The 16,280-nt window shown below is 44.7% G+C and overlaps 1 protein-coding gene across 5 annotated transcripts; it reads left to right on the forward strand.

Moving 5' to 3' along the window:
* Nucleotides 1-601: 601 nt before the first annotated feature.
* Nucleotides 602-13,115, forward strand: LOC110496233 (bromodomain-containing protein 2). 5 transcript variants are annotated; one of them, XM_036952785.1, is made up of 12 exons: nucleotides 602-2,844; nucleotides 5,812-6,118; nucleotides 6,438-6,575; nucleotides 6,902-7,049; nucleotides 7,443-7,633; nucleotides 7,880-8,359; nucleotides 8,638-8,766; nucleotides 8,893-9,108; nucleotides 9,469-9,737; nucleotides 9,900-10,225; nucleotides 10,462-10,587; nucleotides 11,758-13,115. In XM_036952785.1, exons 1-12 carry the CDS (start codon nucleotides 2,813-2,815, stop codon nucleotides 11,874-11,876), a joined length of 2,481 nt encoding a protein of 826 aa, XP_036808680.1. In that variant the 5' UTR covers nucleotides 602-2,812; the 3' UTR covers nucleotides 11,877-13,115. The 5 variants fall into 5 exon arrangements, with proteins under 5 accessions (XP_036808680.1, XP_036808682.1, XP_036808679.1 ...); XM_036952787.1 differs by having other exon boundaries at nucleotides 8,893-9,096; XM_036952784.1 differs by having other exon boundaries at nucleotides 604-2,844; nucleotides 11,755-13,115.
* The last annotated feature ends 3,165 nt before the right edge of the window (nucleotides 13,116-16,280 follow it).

The following is a 16,280-nucleotide window of genomic DNA, read 5'->3' on the forward strand; positions in this document are numbered from 1 at the left end:
ACTTCAGCAGCAAGGCCTATCCATTTGTCAGGTCCTTAGAAAGCACAAAGGACAGCTTGTTCTCTGTTGGAAGCCTGATTAGATCATTAACTACACAGCGATGGCCACCTCAAGTTGGCCATAATATCCCCCAAATATGTCAGTGTGTGGTGCATAGGCCTACTGACCTGATATGCTATAGACATGAGGTTGCGGCAAGATAATAATGAACATTTCTTTGTAGTTTGGAGATTAAATAAATTCCCAGTATACTATATGATCATTGCACAACTATCCGCAATCATTTTCCCAAATTACCTGATGTTTAGCCTACTGTTACTTTAATTCTACTTTTCCTTCTTTCAAACATTTTATTTTACATTTTCAATACATTACAAATACTATTCTTCTGATAATAATCTTCATAAGAGCTGAAGGTAGAAGTTGCATGAGTGACCACAGATCTAGAATCAGATACCATCTCCAGGTCCTAACGAAACTTCTCTGCCTTCTCCAAATGGAAAACTGACCTTAGAACAGTGTCTACTCTGTATAGAGGCAATATCCCACTTTCCACTGTCTCGCCCATATTCTACGCATGCGCAGCAGCTTGCTTTTGCTGTCGCAGTGGAATCCACTATGCTGGCAACCAAAATATAAACTTTGTCAAGAGAAGACCTGCAGTTATAACAAATATAAGGGTCGTGTCGATGCTGGGATTTTATATTGTCCGCTTGCATTGATTGCTGCAGTTTTGTCAAGGAAATCAATCAATCCAATACGCACCACGTGGTTTGGGTTTGTCCAATTGGAGCAACGCTTTGATACCCGAAAGCGTGCCCTTTGTTCAGGATTTCGCCAAGTTATCAACAATATGGTCGAATTAACTTTTATACAGCAACATGTGGACAAAGAATATGATTTGTAACGGCAAGATGACCATTTCTGGATATATCAATATATTTTTTTCCCCTGTGGCAGTGAGTGTGTAGCCTACAACTTTTTGGCAAGCATTTTGCCATGAGCTTATTCATCACATGACTTCCCTTCCCCCACCCAAAGAATGATGAAGAAGTCCGACATGTTTGAGGGAAATGTGTTGAAAAAAAAGTATCGTGATGGAGGACAAGGAGAAATTTGAAGTAAAGTTTTGACTTTGCATAATGGATTTACAAATTGAGATTTTTAATAGTGTAATTTTATGTAACCCTGGGAGTCAATTAGCAAACTCCTTTTTTTGTAGGTATTTACTCAAGATTAAGACACATTAATGTATGTTTTAATTCAAGTTTCGTTGTATTTAGAAGCTTTCAAATGTATACTCTTTGTCCGTATATATTGAAAATCGCGAGGATTTAGTGGAGTGACATTGAAGAGAACGTGTAACCTTGGTGTGGGGGATGGGTATTATCGTTTGGGAACCATTTTGTAGAGATTTAAAACTACCTTTACGAGTTTCTTTTTGTCGAAGGTTGGCATTGTGCTGATAATTCAGTATAATCTAGTTTGTTGCACGTGGACTTCGTCGAATGAGGAGTATCTTGGTATGATAGGAAATGTTTGGGGATTTAGTTGTCTATTAAATGTAGCTATAACTAACGTTTAGTTAGGGTTTTCTCTGGACAGCTAATGTTGAAGATTTGTAAGGTTTATAGTTATGATTTAGTTGAACTGTTCAAATCGTGAATGCGGCCTACTTGGGTGTTATTGAAGTTGAGCAACTTTTCTCTAAAAATCTTAACAGATGCGACCTTATGCTAGAAGGTCCTCTTATAGTAATTGTTAAGTGGCTGTGTGTATATCCGAAATTCTTATCGGATAACTATTTCAGCAAGAGTTGAGAATTGCTGTGTCATTCAATGGAGGGTAATTTCCTTTGCCACTTTAGCTTAATTTGCTTTATCCTCCCTAAGACATTTAAAATCTCGGCTTCAGTGTGAGTTAAGCTATTGTGTCCATCAAATGTTGTGCTATTAATAGTATGTCAGGCCTTGGTTGAGTTCTGACATTAGTAGGCCTCGGATAATGGTAGCCTTTCTTGTAGTTGTCAGAAATAACTATTCTGGTAAAATATGTAGTTAGGTCAGACAGCACGTGGTTTGAAACTAGGCGTTATGATCATCGCCCTTTTGATCCAACGCAGGCTGTGGTATTACTTGTACACTTTGTGACACCATCTCATGTATGCACAGTCAAGCTCGTGTGCACTTTAAGATGGCGCTCCGTCAACACAACCAAAATGCGGCCACTCGGAAAGAAATGTGTTTTTAAGCGCTCGGCCTACGTTTAGCATCTGATAGATACGTGTCAGTGAACTCGCTAACCAATGACTTGCTTTCTGTTTTCTCTGGAAGTTCGCGCTGGAGTTTCAGCGGCCAATCATCGTTGCTTTGCCCACGCTGACGTAATGTAATTTGATAAGCGAAAAGGCGGGTTGTTGGATGTCGCATTTTCGTAATAGACTACGTAAAATAACCAATCAAAGTACACATTTTGAGTGCTGGGAGGTCTAGCCAGTAATATTGCGAATGTAGTTTGATTGATAATAACAATATGCGAATAGGTTGGATGGGAAGCATATAGGAAAACAAATGGTGTTTGGAGGTGTGGTTACTCTGGATGACATGTTCAACTGCGAATAGAAAATCATAGGGCGTAGTCCTACATTCCGTATCCAATAGAATGCGTGGTTGGTCTATAAATTGTCGGGCATAGAAGCGAGATGCCATTTCGCTGAAGCAGTGATCAGTTGGATTCGGTGGGGCCTGGAGGAAAGGACGGGCAAAACAGGAACTTGAATATTGGTATTTAAACAGAATCCGGATCCATCGCGATGGAGACGGCCATAAACCCGCCCCATGACAGGTACCGATCGGACTAATTGAATTTAGGTTTGCGATCTGAAAGCATATTGTTGCATTAGGAATATTATTCACTTATAAACAGATGCTTTCTGATTACCGACATGTTCACCGAACGTGTTAAACCAATACTTCTCAGTCGGTATAGAGCGTTTGTATAATTTTGCAACAAAAAACAATATTGGACAATTATCAGGATGTGACCACTCGTCAATCTGCAAAATAGGACAATAAATATTTGGGACGCCTGTCGTTTAAATCGTACTGCACCGACGCCATCTTCCCAGCGTCTCGGGTAGCTAGTCCTTGCGGTAGTAGGATTGCCTAGCCCATCTGGCATGATAACAAGCGAACTAACGTTAGTTGGTGATATCGCTAAACTGGATTTACACGAGCATAACTGTCTTTCTTTTGATTTTCTCTTCGTGGTTAATGGCTGGGTGAATGTTAAGCGAAGTTCTTTCACATTGTGATTGTTTGGTGGGTATATTGCTCGGTAACTGGCTACCATGGGATACGTTTGCTGGGTCAGTTAAGTTAGTTAGCTAATTTATGGCTAGGCTTCTAACTAGCAGACGGTCAATGCTCGTCGGAAGGTCTACTTTGTTAGTTAGCTATTTCCGTTAACTCGAAGTTGGCAAACTAATGGATATAAGTATATAGTATAGCCCAACTACTGGATTGAAGTATTTGGCGAGTCTCGTTCTCCTGTATTTGGATTTGGGAGGGATATATTTGGCAAACAGGGTGGTAAACGTTACATGTCATGGCTGCATTACGGTTATGGATAGTGCTGATCATTTAGCCGTCATATAATTTCAGCCTAACGCCGGGTCATTGCAATGTTTGTTTATTTTATCAGCATGTGCAAGTCAAGTATCTAACTGTTGGATGGGAATAGTTACCCATCATGTCCTTGCAGTGGCCTCACAATCTACTCACTACCTTTCCACTCACCAAACCTGGAAAATATTAAGACATCTACTTTTTTTGTAACCCTTAGGGTAAAATGTAAATTGGATAATGTTCTGTGATTAGTACGGTCTTCCCTTTCCCAAACATTTATTTTTAAAGGAAATGTAGCTCGTGTTGATGTTTGTGTTGCTGACAAGTGTCAGTGATGTAAGTGTTATGTATTTTAACGTTTTTTACTTTTATAATAAAGTACACTAAATGTAAAATGTGTTTTCCAACTTGTATCATTTGAATACCAGCTGATATTAAGCTACAAGTAGAAGGAATATCTGTGACTTGGATTGTCATGGCCAGCATAGACTACAAAACCCATGTTTCAGAGTTTCTTGAAGAAAAGCAGTCTTCATTTTGTAGAGTTGGTAACGGAGCGAGTCACTACAGCGTGGCTTCCACGTAGGTTACGTAATGGGCACGGTTTGCATCAGTTATTTGTTTGTGTCAAGGTAAGTTACAGGTGAATATAAAATTCTGGTCGGGTAGTCTCCTATGATGTTCACTTATGAGGAAGATGCAGCTCTACTGATCTAGTCTGATTGAAGGGGACATGTAGACACAGCCTACAGTATAGAATGGTTGGTAATGGCCTCTTTGATCTTGAGAATTTGAGTAGTGGGGATTGATCTTAAACATTTAACCCCTGCTTTCCTGTCTTCGGAGGACCAGGCCCTGTTCCCTATCTTATGCAAGCACAAGACATGTCACCCAGTTGCATCACCGGCAACTTTTCCATATTATTTTAGATTGTCCCTATAGAGAAAGTTAATTCCTGGTAGCAATTACGAAGAGACCTAGATTATTTGTCCATAAGTGGCAACTAACAGTGCACCTTTCCAATACACACAGTTAATGTTCACAAGGAATGGAACATGAATACAAGCTTTTTGCACAGTTTTACTAGTCTATATAAACTCATTCAGTTAGTGTATGTAACTAAATCAGCTCAATTTTGTCAATGGTGCATTTGAACAGGGTTAGGTAGGGTCACCTGTGATCTGAATGACTTGATCACCGCACTCTTGAGCCCTTCCATTTATGATTCCTGTTAAAACACGTGTTGTATCTGTATCACAATGCAGGATGCGCAAACCACAATTGACTCTGGACTTGGACTTCTACTTTGTTGGGGGGGGGGGTGTAGGTTCTAGTTACCATGTTTTATAACCTTCCAGCCAATGGAATGGAGTCGTTAGCTTTGTTGCCAGGGAGATGAGAAATGGGCAGTTACAAGCATGGAGGTGTTGTCTTCCCCCATTTCTATATCATTGCTCCCCTCTAAGCCTCTGGGTGTTTAATGGCAGGACAATGTGATCATATCACCAGTATAATGGTCACTGCATTCCATTAAATCCACCGTTTCATTTAACAGGCTGCTTGTATGTAACATGTTGTGTCACTTTATGTTTGGTATGAGTATAACTGTTGCTGTGTATGTCCAGCCGGGCTCTTATCACAGTTTCAACAGATATTGAGACTACTTCCAACCCACAGATATTATCAGCCAGGGGCATTAAACCACAGCCAACAGAAAGGTTTCAACAGTCAAAGGGTTCGTGGTGTAACAATGCAAACTGCTCAAAGCTAAATATACCCGTGCATCCTTGTCATGGTGTATTGCGTAAGCTTTTTGGCTACTTGGTGAACCTCACAAATGCCTGCCTGAGGCCAGCTGTCCAAGAACTCCTGAAACCACACCCATATATATAATATTTTCTACAGTCTGTCACAGTACTGGTAGTCTGGCTAATCCTCTAATTTCTGTCAATGCCAATGAGGCAGTTGTGACTCAAAGCTCAATTGAAACGGAATCATGGTGAGAGGGGGCATTAGTCACTATTGACTGGATATTTTATGCTAACCTGTTGTCATTTAAGACTTTGAGTGGGCTACCTAAGTAGAAGGCTTGTTCAATGAGGGCTGCTGCGTCATCCAATACCGTCTCCTTTCTCCACCTGCACCGTTGCTCTATGCTTATTCCCTCCTCCGTTTCCGTCAACAGCTCCCTGGGCGGGGTCGACGTAGGCCTGCATGGCGTCATGGCGATGGAGCAGGGCCCGCCGGGCCCCGGAAAGCGCATCCGGAAACCGTCACTGCTGTTCGAGGGATTCGAGGGCCCGCCGTTGCTCCCCCACGGGCAAGCTCCCCCCTCTGGGTCACCACGGCCCCTAGTGTACGACACGAACCGGCAGGGCCGCGCCACCAACCAGCTGCAGTTCCTCCAGAGAGCCATGATGAAGTACCTGTGGAGGCACCACTTCGCATGGCCCTTCCATGAGCCTGTGGACGCCTCCAAGCTCAGCCTGCCTGTGAGTGTCCCTGCAAGCCACTGTTCCAGAGAGCCCAGTCACATTGTACCTTTGCCAAACTCAGACGGACATCGGATATTTCTCGATAGATATTCAAATCATTTAATCCTATATGCATATTAGGATGTCTCAGTTTTCAGACCTAAATAGAACTAAGGTATTGAGAATATTCTTATGTTAGGTTGGGAACTTTTCAAAAGTTTTCTAAACGCCTTTCTTCCAAGCTTACAGACAATACAGCGCTGAATAGGCGTGGAGAGCTCCGTATATGTATTATTAGCAGGGCAGCGTTAAGTAAACGTGCTCCTCTCTGCCTCAGGACTATCACAAGATCATCAAACAGCCCATGGACATGGGGACCATCAAGCGGCGCCTGGAGAGCAACTACTACCGCAGCGCCAGCGAGTGCATGCAGGACTTCAACACCATGTTCACCAACTGCTACATCTACAATAAGGTGTGTGTGAGACAAATGCTGTAACCACAGTTAACATTTTCACTGTCATAAATGAGCCATTGACCAACAGCGGCTACTGGCTGGACACTAGGGGGAGTCAAAACGCCATTTGAGTTTAAAAAGCTCAACATCGTATTATCTATTTATATTTGACGTCTCTGGAAACTGTCAGAGCTACGGTTAATAAACCCAGTCTTATAAACTTGTCTAAAGATATCACCTATCTGACAGAGATGACGCTGATCTCACATCCTATTTTGAGAAGTGATGTGCCCTACATGTCATCACCAGCCGGGTAACACTTTTCCATGGTGACTGTCTCCCAGCCAACAGATGATATTGTTCTGATGGCCCAGTCCCTGGAGAAAGCTTTCCTTCAGAAGGTTGCCCAGATGCCCCAGGAGGAGATAGAACTGCCCCCTCCTCCACCACGGGGAAAACCGGGCAAGCCAGGCAGAGGACGCAGGGCCACAGGTGAGCACCAGTGGGGGGGTTGTGTGACTGTTTGTGTGTGGTTAATGAATGTGTTTGAGAGTGATTATTTTTGTGTGTGGTTATTTTGGGGAAATGTGTTTGATATTGACTCCTTCTGTCAGATAATGTGAATATGAATAATATCTACGTGTATATCTATCTAGATATCAATCTATATATCATATAATATGCCATTTAGCAGATGTTTTAAAAAAAATTCTAAAGCGACCTAGTGATGCATACATTTTTCTTATGGGCGGCTCCATCGGGAGTCAAACCCTCAACCCTTGATGTTACAAGCGGCAGGTTTTACCAACTCGGCGACACAGGACCACATTAATATGTGTAAACTCCCACTCGTAACCACTTTTTCCCCCTCTTCATTTGCCTCAGTACCAGGAGGAGTGACGACTGCTCACCAGGTCCCGGCAGTGTCCCAGTCCGCGTACTCCCCCCCCACGCCGGACACCCCAGAGTCGCTGCTCTCCACCCCCCCACAGACGCTCCTGGCCAAGAGCCTACCTCTCACCCTCCACAGTACTCCTGCTATGCTAAGCTTACCCCCCACACAGCCCACAGCCAAGGTGCAGTGTTCACTTACCCCTAAACTACAAAGTTGTTATACAATTTACCTGATGGCCATGCCACCGTTTGTGCTACTTTAGAGTACCTACTGCAACAATGTTAGCCGGAAATTGGCGACATCATCTGACATCGTCTTTTCTTTTTGTCTGGGGTTTCTTTTTTTCTTGTTATTTTCTTGTTCTGTTATCTGAAATGGTAAGCTTTCAGCCAATGACAAGAGCCCCTGTCTCTCTGTCTCCCAACAGAAAAAAGGAGTGAAGCGGAAAGCAGACACCACCACCCCCACCACCATGGCCATGCCCATCACCGTGGGCGTTGGCGGGATTGGCATGGGCATGGCCGGCGGGCCCGACTCCCCGTTGACACTCACCTCGCTGGGGGTAGGCCATGGCCTGGGGCTTGGCATGGGCATAGGGATGGGTATTGGTATGGGCCGCGGCAGAGGCACGGCGGGCGCCAAAGCACCTGCAGGGAGGCGGGGAGTCAGCGGGCGCCCTATCAAGCCGCCGAAAAAGGACCTGCCGGATTCTGTGCAGCTACAGCCGGTGCGGCGCGGCAAACTGGGCCAGCAGCTCCGGTACTGCAACGGGATTCTCAAAGAGCTGCTGTCCAAGAAACACGCGGCGTACGCCTGGCCTTTCTACAAACCAGTGGACGCCTCCATGCTGGGCCTACACGACTACCACGACATCATCAAGCAGCCCATGGACCTCAGCACCATCAAGGTACATGCCTCGCCACCACAGGAGGTCGCTGGCACCTTATTGGGGAGGGCGGGGCTGGTGGTAATGTCTGGAGCGGCATTAGGGGAACGGTATTTAAATACATCCAACGTGGTTTCCAGGTGTTTGATTCCTGTTCCATTTGCTCTGTTCTGACCATGACTATGAGCCGTCCTCCCCTCAGCAGCCCCCTGTGCTCCGCCACACATCTGCATCAAGCACCATGAAGGTAGACTGTCAGTCATTCTGTGACGTTAACCTCCTCCCATCTCCCTCTGCAGAGGAAAATGGACAGTCGAGAGTACCGGGACGCCCAGCAGTTTGCCGGCGACGTGAGGATAATGTACTCTAACTGCTACAAGTACAACCCTCCAGACCATGACGTGGTAGCCATGGCACGCAAACTACAGGTACGGGTCAAAACACATTTTAAGCACGGAGATGTGTCTTTTCTTGGCTGTTTTTTTAATGCCTTTGAGCAGTAGGCTAGTACATCTGAGTGCACTGATCTGATGCCTTCCTCTCTTTCTCTCCAGGACGTCTTTGAGTTCTGCTTTGCCAAGATGCCCGACGAGCCTGCGGCCCCTCCCGCTTCCATGGGTGGGCGCTCCTCATCTTCTTCCTCTTCCTCCTCGTCCTCGTCTGAGAGCGACCCCAGCAGCGAGAGCGAGAGCGACAGCAGCCCCAGCTCGGACAGCGAGGAGGAGCGAGCACACCGCCTGGCCGAGCTGCAGGAACAGGTGTGTACACAGGTAGACTGACCCGGCCCTGCGCCCACCGCAACACCACACACACACATCAACATTCAGACCACGTTACATCACAAAATTTTAGTCATTTAGCAGGCGCTCTTATCCAGAGTGACTTACTCTTAGTGCTGTCATCTTAAACCAGCTAGATGAGACGACCACATATCTGTTGTAGTAATACATTTTTCTTCAATAATGTAGTTGTCAGAAAAATCAAGAAAGTGCAGGTAATAAATTTAAAAAAAGATGCACAGTATATATATATATTTACATTTTTTTAAATACAAAAGTATTTATGTAAACCTGAGCTGGAAGTGTTTTCCACAACAGTCACTGACCGTGTCCTCTCCATGGTCCCATCAGCTGAAAGCAGTTCATGAGCAACTGGCAGCACTCTCCCAGGGCCCCATCGTCAAGCCTAAGAGGAAGAGAGAGAAGAAGGACAAGAAGAAGAAGAAGAAGCCCGAGAAGCATCGGGGAAGCCGGGTACCAGTCGAAGAGGATATACCCATCCGGCCGGCTAAAATGCCCAAGGTCACCAAGATGCCGAAGATGTCGAAGACACCCAAGAGCAGCAAAGGGGGCTCCACACAGGGCAAGAGGAGCACTGGCAAGAAGAGCAACAAGAGCAAGTGAGTTCCCTCAACTGGCAAGCGCTGTCTATCGATTTGAACGTCTCTGTCATGATATGATTTATTTACTCCGTACTATAACCATTACCAAAATCTATTCCTGACAAAAGCAAAAATGTTCACCTTCAGGATTGAATCATTAAATCACACTCTCACGCTCAGGTCCTCCAAGAAGTCTCAGGCAGTGACGCTCAGTATGCACCAGATGAGCGCTGCCGCCATGCTCCCCCACTACGACTCCGAGGAGGAGGACGAGGTGTCGCCCATGAGCTACGACGAGAAGCGCCAGCTCAGCCTGGACATCAACAAGCTGCCCGGGGAGAAGCTGGGCCGCGTGGTTCACATCATCCAGGCACGCGAGCCTTCGCTGCGCGACACCAACCCAGAGGAGATCGAGATCGACTTTGAGACGCTCAAGCCGTCCACGCTGCGCGAGCTGGAACGTTACGTCATGACCTGCCTCCGCAAGAAGCCTCGCAAGCCCTATGGTGAGGGAGCTTTCGTGTGTAGCCCCCCCCCCCCTCCAATGTTCTCTGGTCCCTGTTAAGTGTCCCTGATGGGCGCTAACCATAGGGCTTTTCTGTCACAATTTCACGCAAATGTCATACAAATTTCAAGGGTTTCACTAGGTAGCATCATAGTCACTTAGTCTCTGTTTATTTGGATCGGTTGGTGGATGCAGACATTGCATCATCTAACCCCCTGGTCTCCTCTCTGTTTGTAGGGAAGAAAGGTGGAGCAGGGAAGTCCCGGGAGGAGTTGGCTCTGGAGAAGCAGTTGGAACTGGAGCAGAGGTTGCTGGATGTCAGCGGGCAGCTCAACTCTGGCAAGAAGCCTCAGAAAACCAAAGGTGAGTCGGAATAAATCTGCATCAGTGCCCAAAGAATAGACACAGCAGACATGACAACTACCCTGAACAAAAATATAAACACAATCATGTGAAGTGTTGGTCCCATGTTTCTTCAGCTGAAATAAAAGTTCCCAGAACTGTTCCATGAGCAGAAAAAGCTTATTTATCTCACATTTTGTGCACAAATTTGTTTACATTCCCGTTAGTGAGGATTTCTCCTTTGCCAAGATAATCCACCCACCTGACAGGTGTGGCGTAACAAGAAGCTGTTTTAACAACATGATCATTACACAGGTGCACCTTGTGCTGGGGGCAATAAAATGCCACTCTAAAATGTGCAGTTTGTCACTCAACACAATGCCACAGATGTCTCAAGTTTAGATTAGGGTATAGACAGGCATAAGCTGACAACGAACACAATTGCATTTTATCGGAGGGAATTAAAATGCGCAGAGATACCGAGACGAGATCCTAAGGCCCATTGTCATGCCATTCATCACCCCATGTTTCAGCATGATAATGCACGTCTCCTTGTTGTAAGGATCTGTACACAATTCCCGGAAGCTGAAAATGTCCTAGTTCTTCCATGGCCTACAGTCACCAGACATGTTTGGGATGCTCTGGATCAACGTGTATGACAGCATGATCCATTTCCCACCAATATCCAGCAACAACGCATAGTAATTGAAGAGAAGTGGGACAATAGGCCACAAGCAACAGCCTGATCAACTCTATGTGAAGGAGATGTTTCACTGCATGAGGCAAATGGTGGTCACACCAGATATTGCCCCGTTTTCAGATTTGTTTTTGAAGGTATCTGACCAACAGATGCATATCTATCTGTATATAAGTCATGAAATCCATAGATTAGGGCCTAATGAATTCATTTAAATTGCCAGATTTTCTTATTTGAACTTTATCTATAAAATGTTTAAAATTGTTGCATTTCATATTTTTGTTCAGTATACTTTCTGAGCATTCACAGAGATGTGGAACTACAAGCCAAAATGTATTTAAAATACATTTTCTCTAATGTATGGCCCTATCCACCTTCATAGTACTTCATGAAAGAGATCAGCTCAGGTCTTTGCAAAATGTGTGGGTTGTCTTCTCAACATTATATTCCAAGTATTTGACCTTGTGTCTATCGGTCTCTCTCTCTCTCAGCAGAGAAGCCCAGTGCAGTGGAGCCCCACGCCGTAGCGTCTCGCCTCAGCGCCAGCAGCTCCAGCTCAGACTCTTCCTCATCTTCTTCCTCGTCCTCCTCTGACACCAGTGACTCGGACTGAAAGCTCCAGAGGGATGGGCATTGAGCCCACGAACCCCAGACAGGACAGAGCAGGACTGCCAACAGAACTGCAGGCGGGTCAGACTATAGTCAGAACTGACCCGGAATTAAAAAAGATGGGGATGTGTTGAGAGAATCCAGTCCCAACAGAAAGAGTGGATGGAGAGAGACTGGGTTTTTTCATTGCTCTAGAAACCTAGAGGGTTGACATAGATGATGCATTGTCTCATAGGTTAAAGAGCCGATGGCAGGATCCCTACTGGCTCTAGAAAGAAGGCAGGATCACTACTGGCTCTAGAAAGATGGCAGGATCTCAAGATGGCAGGATCTCTACTGGCTCTAGAAAGATGGCAGGATCTCTACTGGTTCTAGAAAGATGGCAGGATCTCAAGATGGCAGGATCTCTACTGGCTCTAGAAAGATGGCAGGATCTCTACTGGCTCTAGAGAAAGATGGCAGGATCTCTACTGGCTCTAGAAAGATGGCAGGATCTCTACTGGCTCTTGAAAGATGGCACGATCTCAAGATGGCAGGATCCCTACTGACTCTAGAAAGATGGCAGGATCTACTGGCTCTAGAAAGATGGAAGGATCTCTACTGGTTCTAGAAAGATGGCAGGATCTCAAGATGGCAGGATCTCTACTGGCTCTAGAAAGAAGGCAGGATCTCTACAAGCTCTAGAAAGCGAGGAGGATAGATAGTCCAGAACTCTGGGATCATCTCGTACTATGTCTTTCTCTCCACGCTTTGTGTATATACTATGTACGAATATATAAATATCTATTTTTCTTTTGTAAAGAAGAATTTTAAGGAATCCCCAAATGTGGGGAGAAAGTAAAGGTGTGGACAGGCTGTTTTTCGTTTAGTTGTTTTATGACAAGGAGTTAGAAGGTAAAGCGTGTGTGTGTGTGTGTGTGTGTGTGTGAGAGAGAGAGAGAGGGGCACGGCCTCGCACAGTAAACGCATCCCTGCTTAGTTTCTCATCTTGTTGATGCAGGCGTTTGAAGTAATTCTGTGTTGTAAAGCACCTTGGTTCAGTATACATGAAGAAACTGAAGAGCATCAACACTGCAACATACGCATGTACTTCTACAGCCTGAGAGGGGTGTCCATGGTACACATGGTTTAAGTGAGCTAACTTTTTCCTACGTTTCACTGTAATAAATGACCTGTTTCTATCTTGTGACCAATCTGCAAATAAATTGTGAGGACATCTCAGCATTGCCCACACGCAAACAGATTCTTCCCTTGTTTTGTTCTCTGTCAATTGGATTTGTCCAAGATGTGTCAAGTCTACAGACTCCTGAAAGGGTCACATCTCTCTTGCAAAGACATTATAACTTGCATGAGTAATGCACAACAATGACTATATTTTGAGACTTCATTTTATCTGTGGAAAAAAAATATTTTTCTAGATGGTATCTTAGTAGGGTTCAGTGGGGTGGTTAAAGGCTGTCCTTGTGTCCCCCGGGTCTGATTCCCATAGCGTTGCAGTACCAATGTTTTATGGCACAAAACCACACTTTTATTTTAACAACTTGGCCTTTTAACATTTAGGCAGCTGAATGTTTTTTTTTTGGTCTTCAATTTAGCTGAATCTGATTTGGGAAGAAGATTGTAGTGACCATTTCCTTGCTCAAAGTGCGTTTAGCAGAGGTGGTATACGTACTTCAAGATATTCTGAGGTCCTAAACTGATTTTGTGATTTAGTTAAGAAATCAAGCTTTTCTGTTGTTGAGAATTTAGAATTTGTACGTGTGATCAGTTATTTATTTGAGTGGGCACTCAGACCAAATCGTTGTTGCATTTACTTGAAGTCACTTGAGAAAGTTGGATATTGGTAATAATGACAAACTACTCAAACAAGAATGTGTACAGCTGTGAGGAGAAAAGGCACGGTTGAAAACAGTTCACAGTTTACAGTCACAAAACTTTGGAGCATGTTTCTACCACTGGGGTTTTTTGTTTTGCTTTTGTTCTTAGTCATGTCCTTTCAACCCCCTACAATTGTGAGGTGGTTGTTTCTCGCTCTGTTTATTTTGGAAGAAAAAACTACTTTGAACTGTCCGACTACAAATAAAGAGAGAGAGAGGTCTTTAACACTCACTCTGTGTCTGTTTTGAGCAATTACAGTGGACCCCTGTGATGATTCAAAAGGAGGATGATAGGCTGTCACTCTATAATTAGTGACAATTATTTTCAACAGTGAAGTTCTTGCCATGACGACATTGATCACTAGATGGCCTATTCTCATGTCTGAGAGCAGAAGACACAAGTGAAGGTACATTACATGGCCAAATGAGTGGATTCAGCTACTTCAGCCACACCTGTTGCTGACAGGTGTCTAAAACCATGCATTCTCCATAGACAAACATTGGCAGTAGAAATGGCCTGTACTGAAGAGCTCAGTGACTTTCAACGTGGCACCATCATAGGATGCCATCCTTTCCAACAAGTCGGTTTGTAAAATGTATGCCCTGCTAGAGCAGTCCTGGTCCACTGTTATTGTATAGTGGGAACGTCTAGGAGCAACAACGGCTTAGCCGCAAAGTGGTAGGCCACACAAGCTCCCAGAACGGGACCACCGACTCCTGAAGCACTTAGCGTGTAAAAATCGTCTGTTCTTGATTGCAACACTCACTACTGAGTTCCTAACTGTTCGTCGGGAGCTTCATGAAATGGGTTTCCATGGTCGTGCAGCCGCACACAAGCCTAAGATCACCATGTGCAATGCCAAGCATCGGCTCGAGTGGTGTAAAGCTCTCTGCCATTGGACTCTGGAGCAGTGGAAATGTTCTATGGAGTGATGAATCACGCTTAACCATCTGGCAGTCTGACGGACAAATCTGGGTTTGGTGGATGCCAGGAGAACTTTACCTGCCCCAATGCATAGTACCAACTGTAAAGTTTTGTGGAGGAGGAATAATGGTCTGGGGCTGTTTTCATGGTTCGGGCCAGGCCCCTTAGTTCCAGTGAAGGGAAATCTTAACCCTACAGCATACAATGACAGACGATTCTGTGCTCCCAACTTTGTGGCAACAGTTTGAGGAAGGCCTTGACCTGTTTCAGGATGACAATGGCCCCATGCACCAAAAGAGGTCCATACAGAAATGGTTTCAAGATCGGTGTGAAAGAACTTAACTGGCCAGCACAGAGCCCTGACCTCAACCCCACCTCAACCCATATTTTTGGGATGAATTGGAACGTCGACTGCGAGCCAGGCCTAATCGCCCAATATTAGTGCCCAACCTCACTAATGCTCTTGTGGCTGAATGGAAGCAAGTCCCTGCAGCAATGTTCCAACTTCTAGTGGAAAGCCTTCCCAGAAGAGTGGAGGCTGCCCATGATTTTGGAATATGTTTGATGAGCAGGTGTCCACATACTTTTGATAATTTAGTGTATTCTGGCAATTTCAATAAGGGAACATGTTGGAGACTCCGTTTTGAGTAAATGGGCTGAAGTAAATGTGGGCAGTAACTTTCATAAAGCAGCACAAAGTAGGATTTGCCAGCCGGCCAGGTCTGACGTGAGATCTGAGAAGCCTCTGGAACGTAGGGAGTAAAGGGAAGTGTAGAACTGTGGAGAAAACGGTGTTCATTAGAGGACTTTCAGATAAACCCTTTTTTCCCTCATTTGTTTGATTTCCAATGTACTTGGAACACACACAGCATCGTCTGACAACTCCAGCACTCACCTAGTCCACTTCTATGAGTGACAAGTGAATGGTAATTAAACATGTTATTTAATTGAACCACTCTGCATTTTATATCCCATATTTCCCCACATATTTGCCCAGGTTGAACAGATCAGACAGAGAGGTCTTCAATGTATTCACAATCCTCCAACTCCTGTACCACTACGTACCCGTCTGAAAGGCAGAAAGCAACACCGCGACCTCAGCAGGTTGCTCAAATGTCATGCCCAGTCTACTTAGGATATTAGAGCGTGTAGGTGGTCATGACAGAGCATTGTGCTGAGGTTGAGGTGTAGCTTACTCTGTCTTTTAAAGGGGTACAGGAGTTAGAGGATATTGGTTAAGAGACATTTTTTCATATTATTTGAGCATATTACCGTAAATATATGGTGTTATTTGCATTATCACTGCATTATCCCTGTGAACCGCAATTAAAGTATAAAGAGCGATAGTAATGGTGTATTTTTGTAGGCTCTGACTCCGCCATGGCTGGTTGGCCAAAGTCTAAGGGGATATGAATGGGGGTTTTGGAAGATGTTGGGATAAACTCCCGATAAATAAGGTCTGTGGTAAAGACAGGCTTAGGAGACTCCATATGTTTTATTCAATGAGATCATCTTCATCAGCTAACATCACTTTTGGTGTTTTTGAAGCATTATGTCATCGAAACAAGCACATAAAGCACATGAAAGGTAACGTTAACAGTGACTG

This window comes from Oncorhynchus mykiss, chromosome 18 (assembly GCF_013265735.2).
Source record: "Oncorhynchus mykiss isolate Arlee chromosome 18, USDA_OmykA_1.1, whole genome shotgun sequence".
Classification (NCBI taxonomy): domain Eukaryota; kingdom Metazoa; phylum Chordata; class Actinopteri; order Salmoniformes; family Salmonidae; genus Oncorhynchus; species Oncorhynchus mykiss.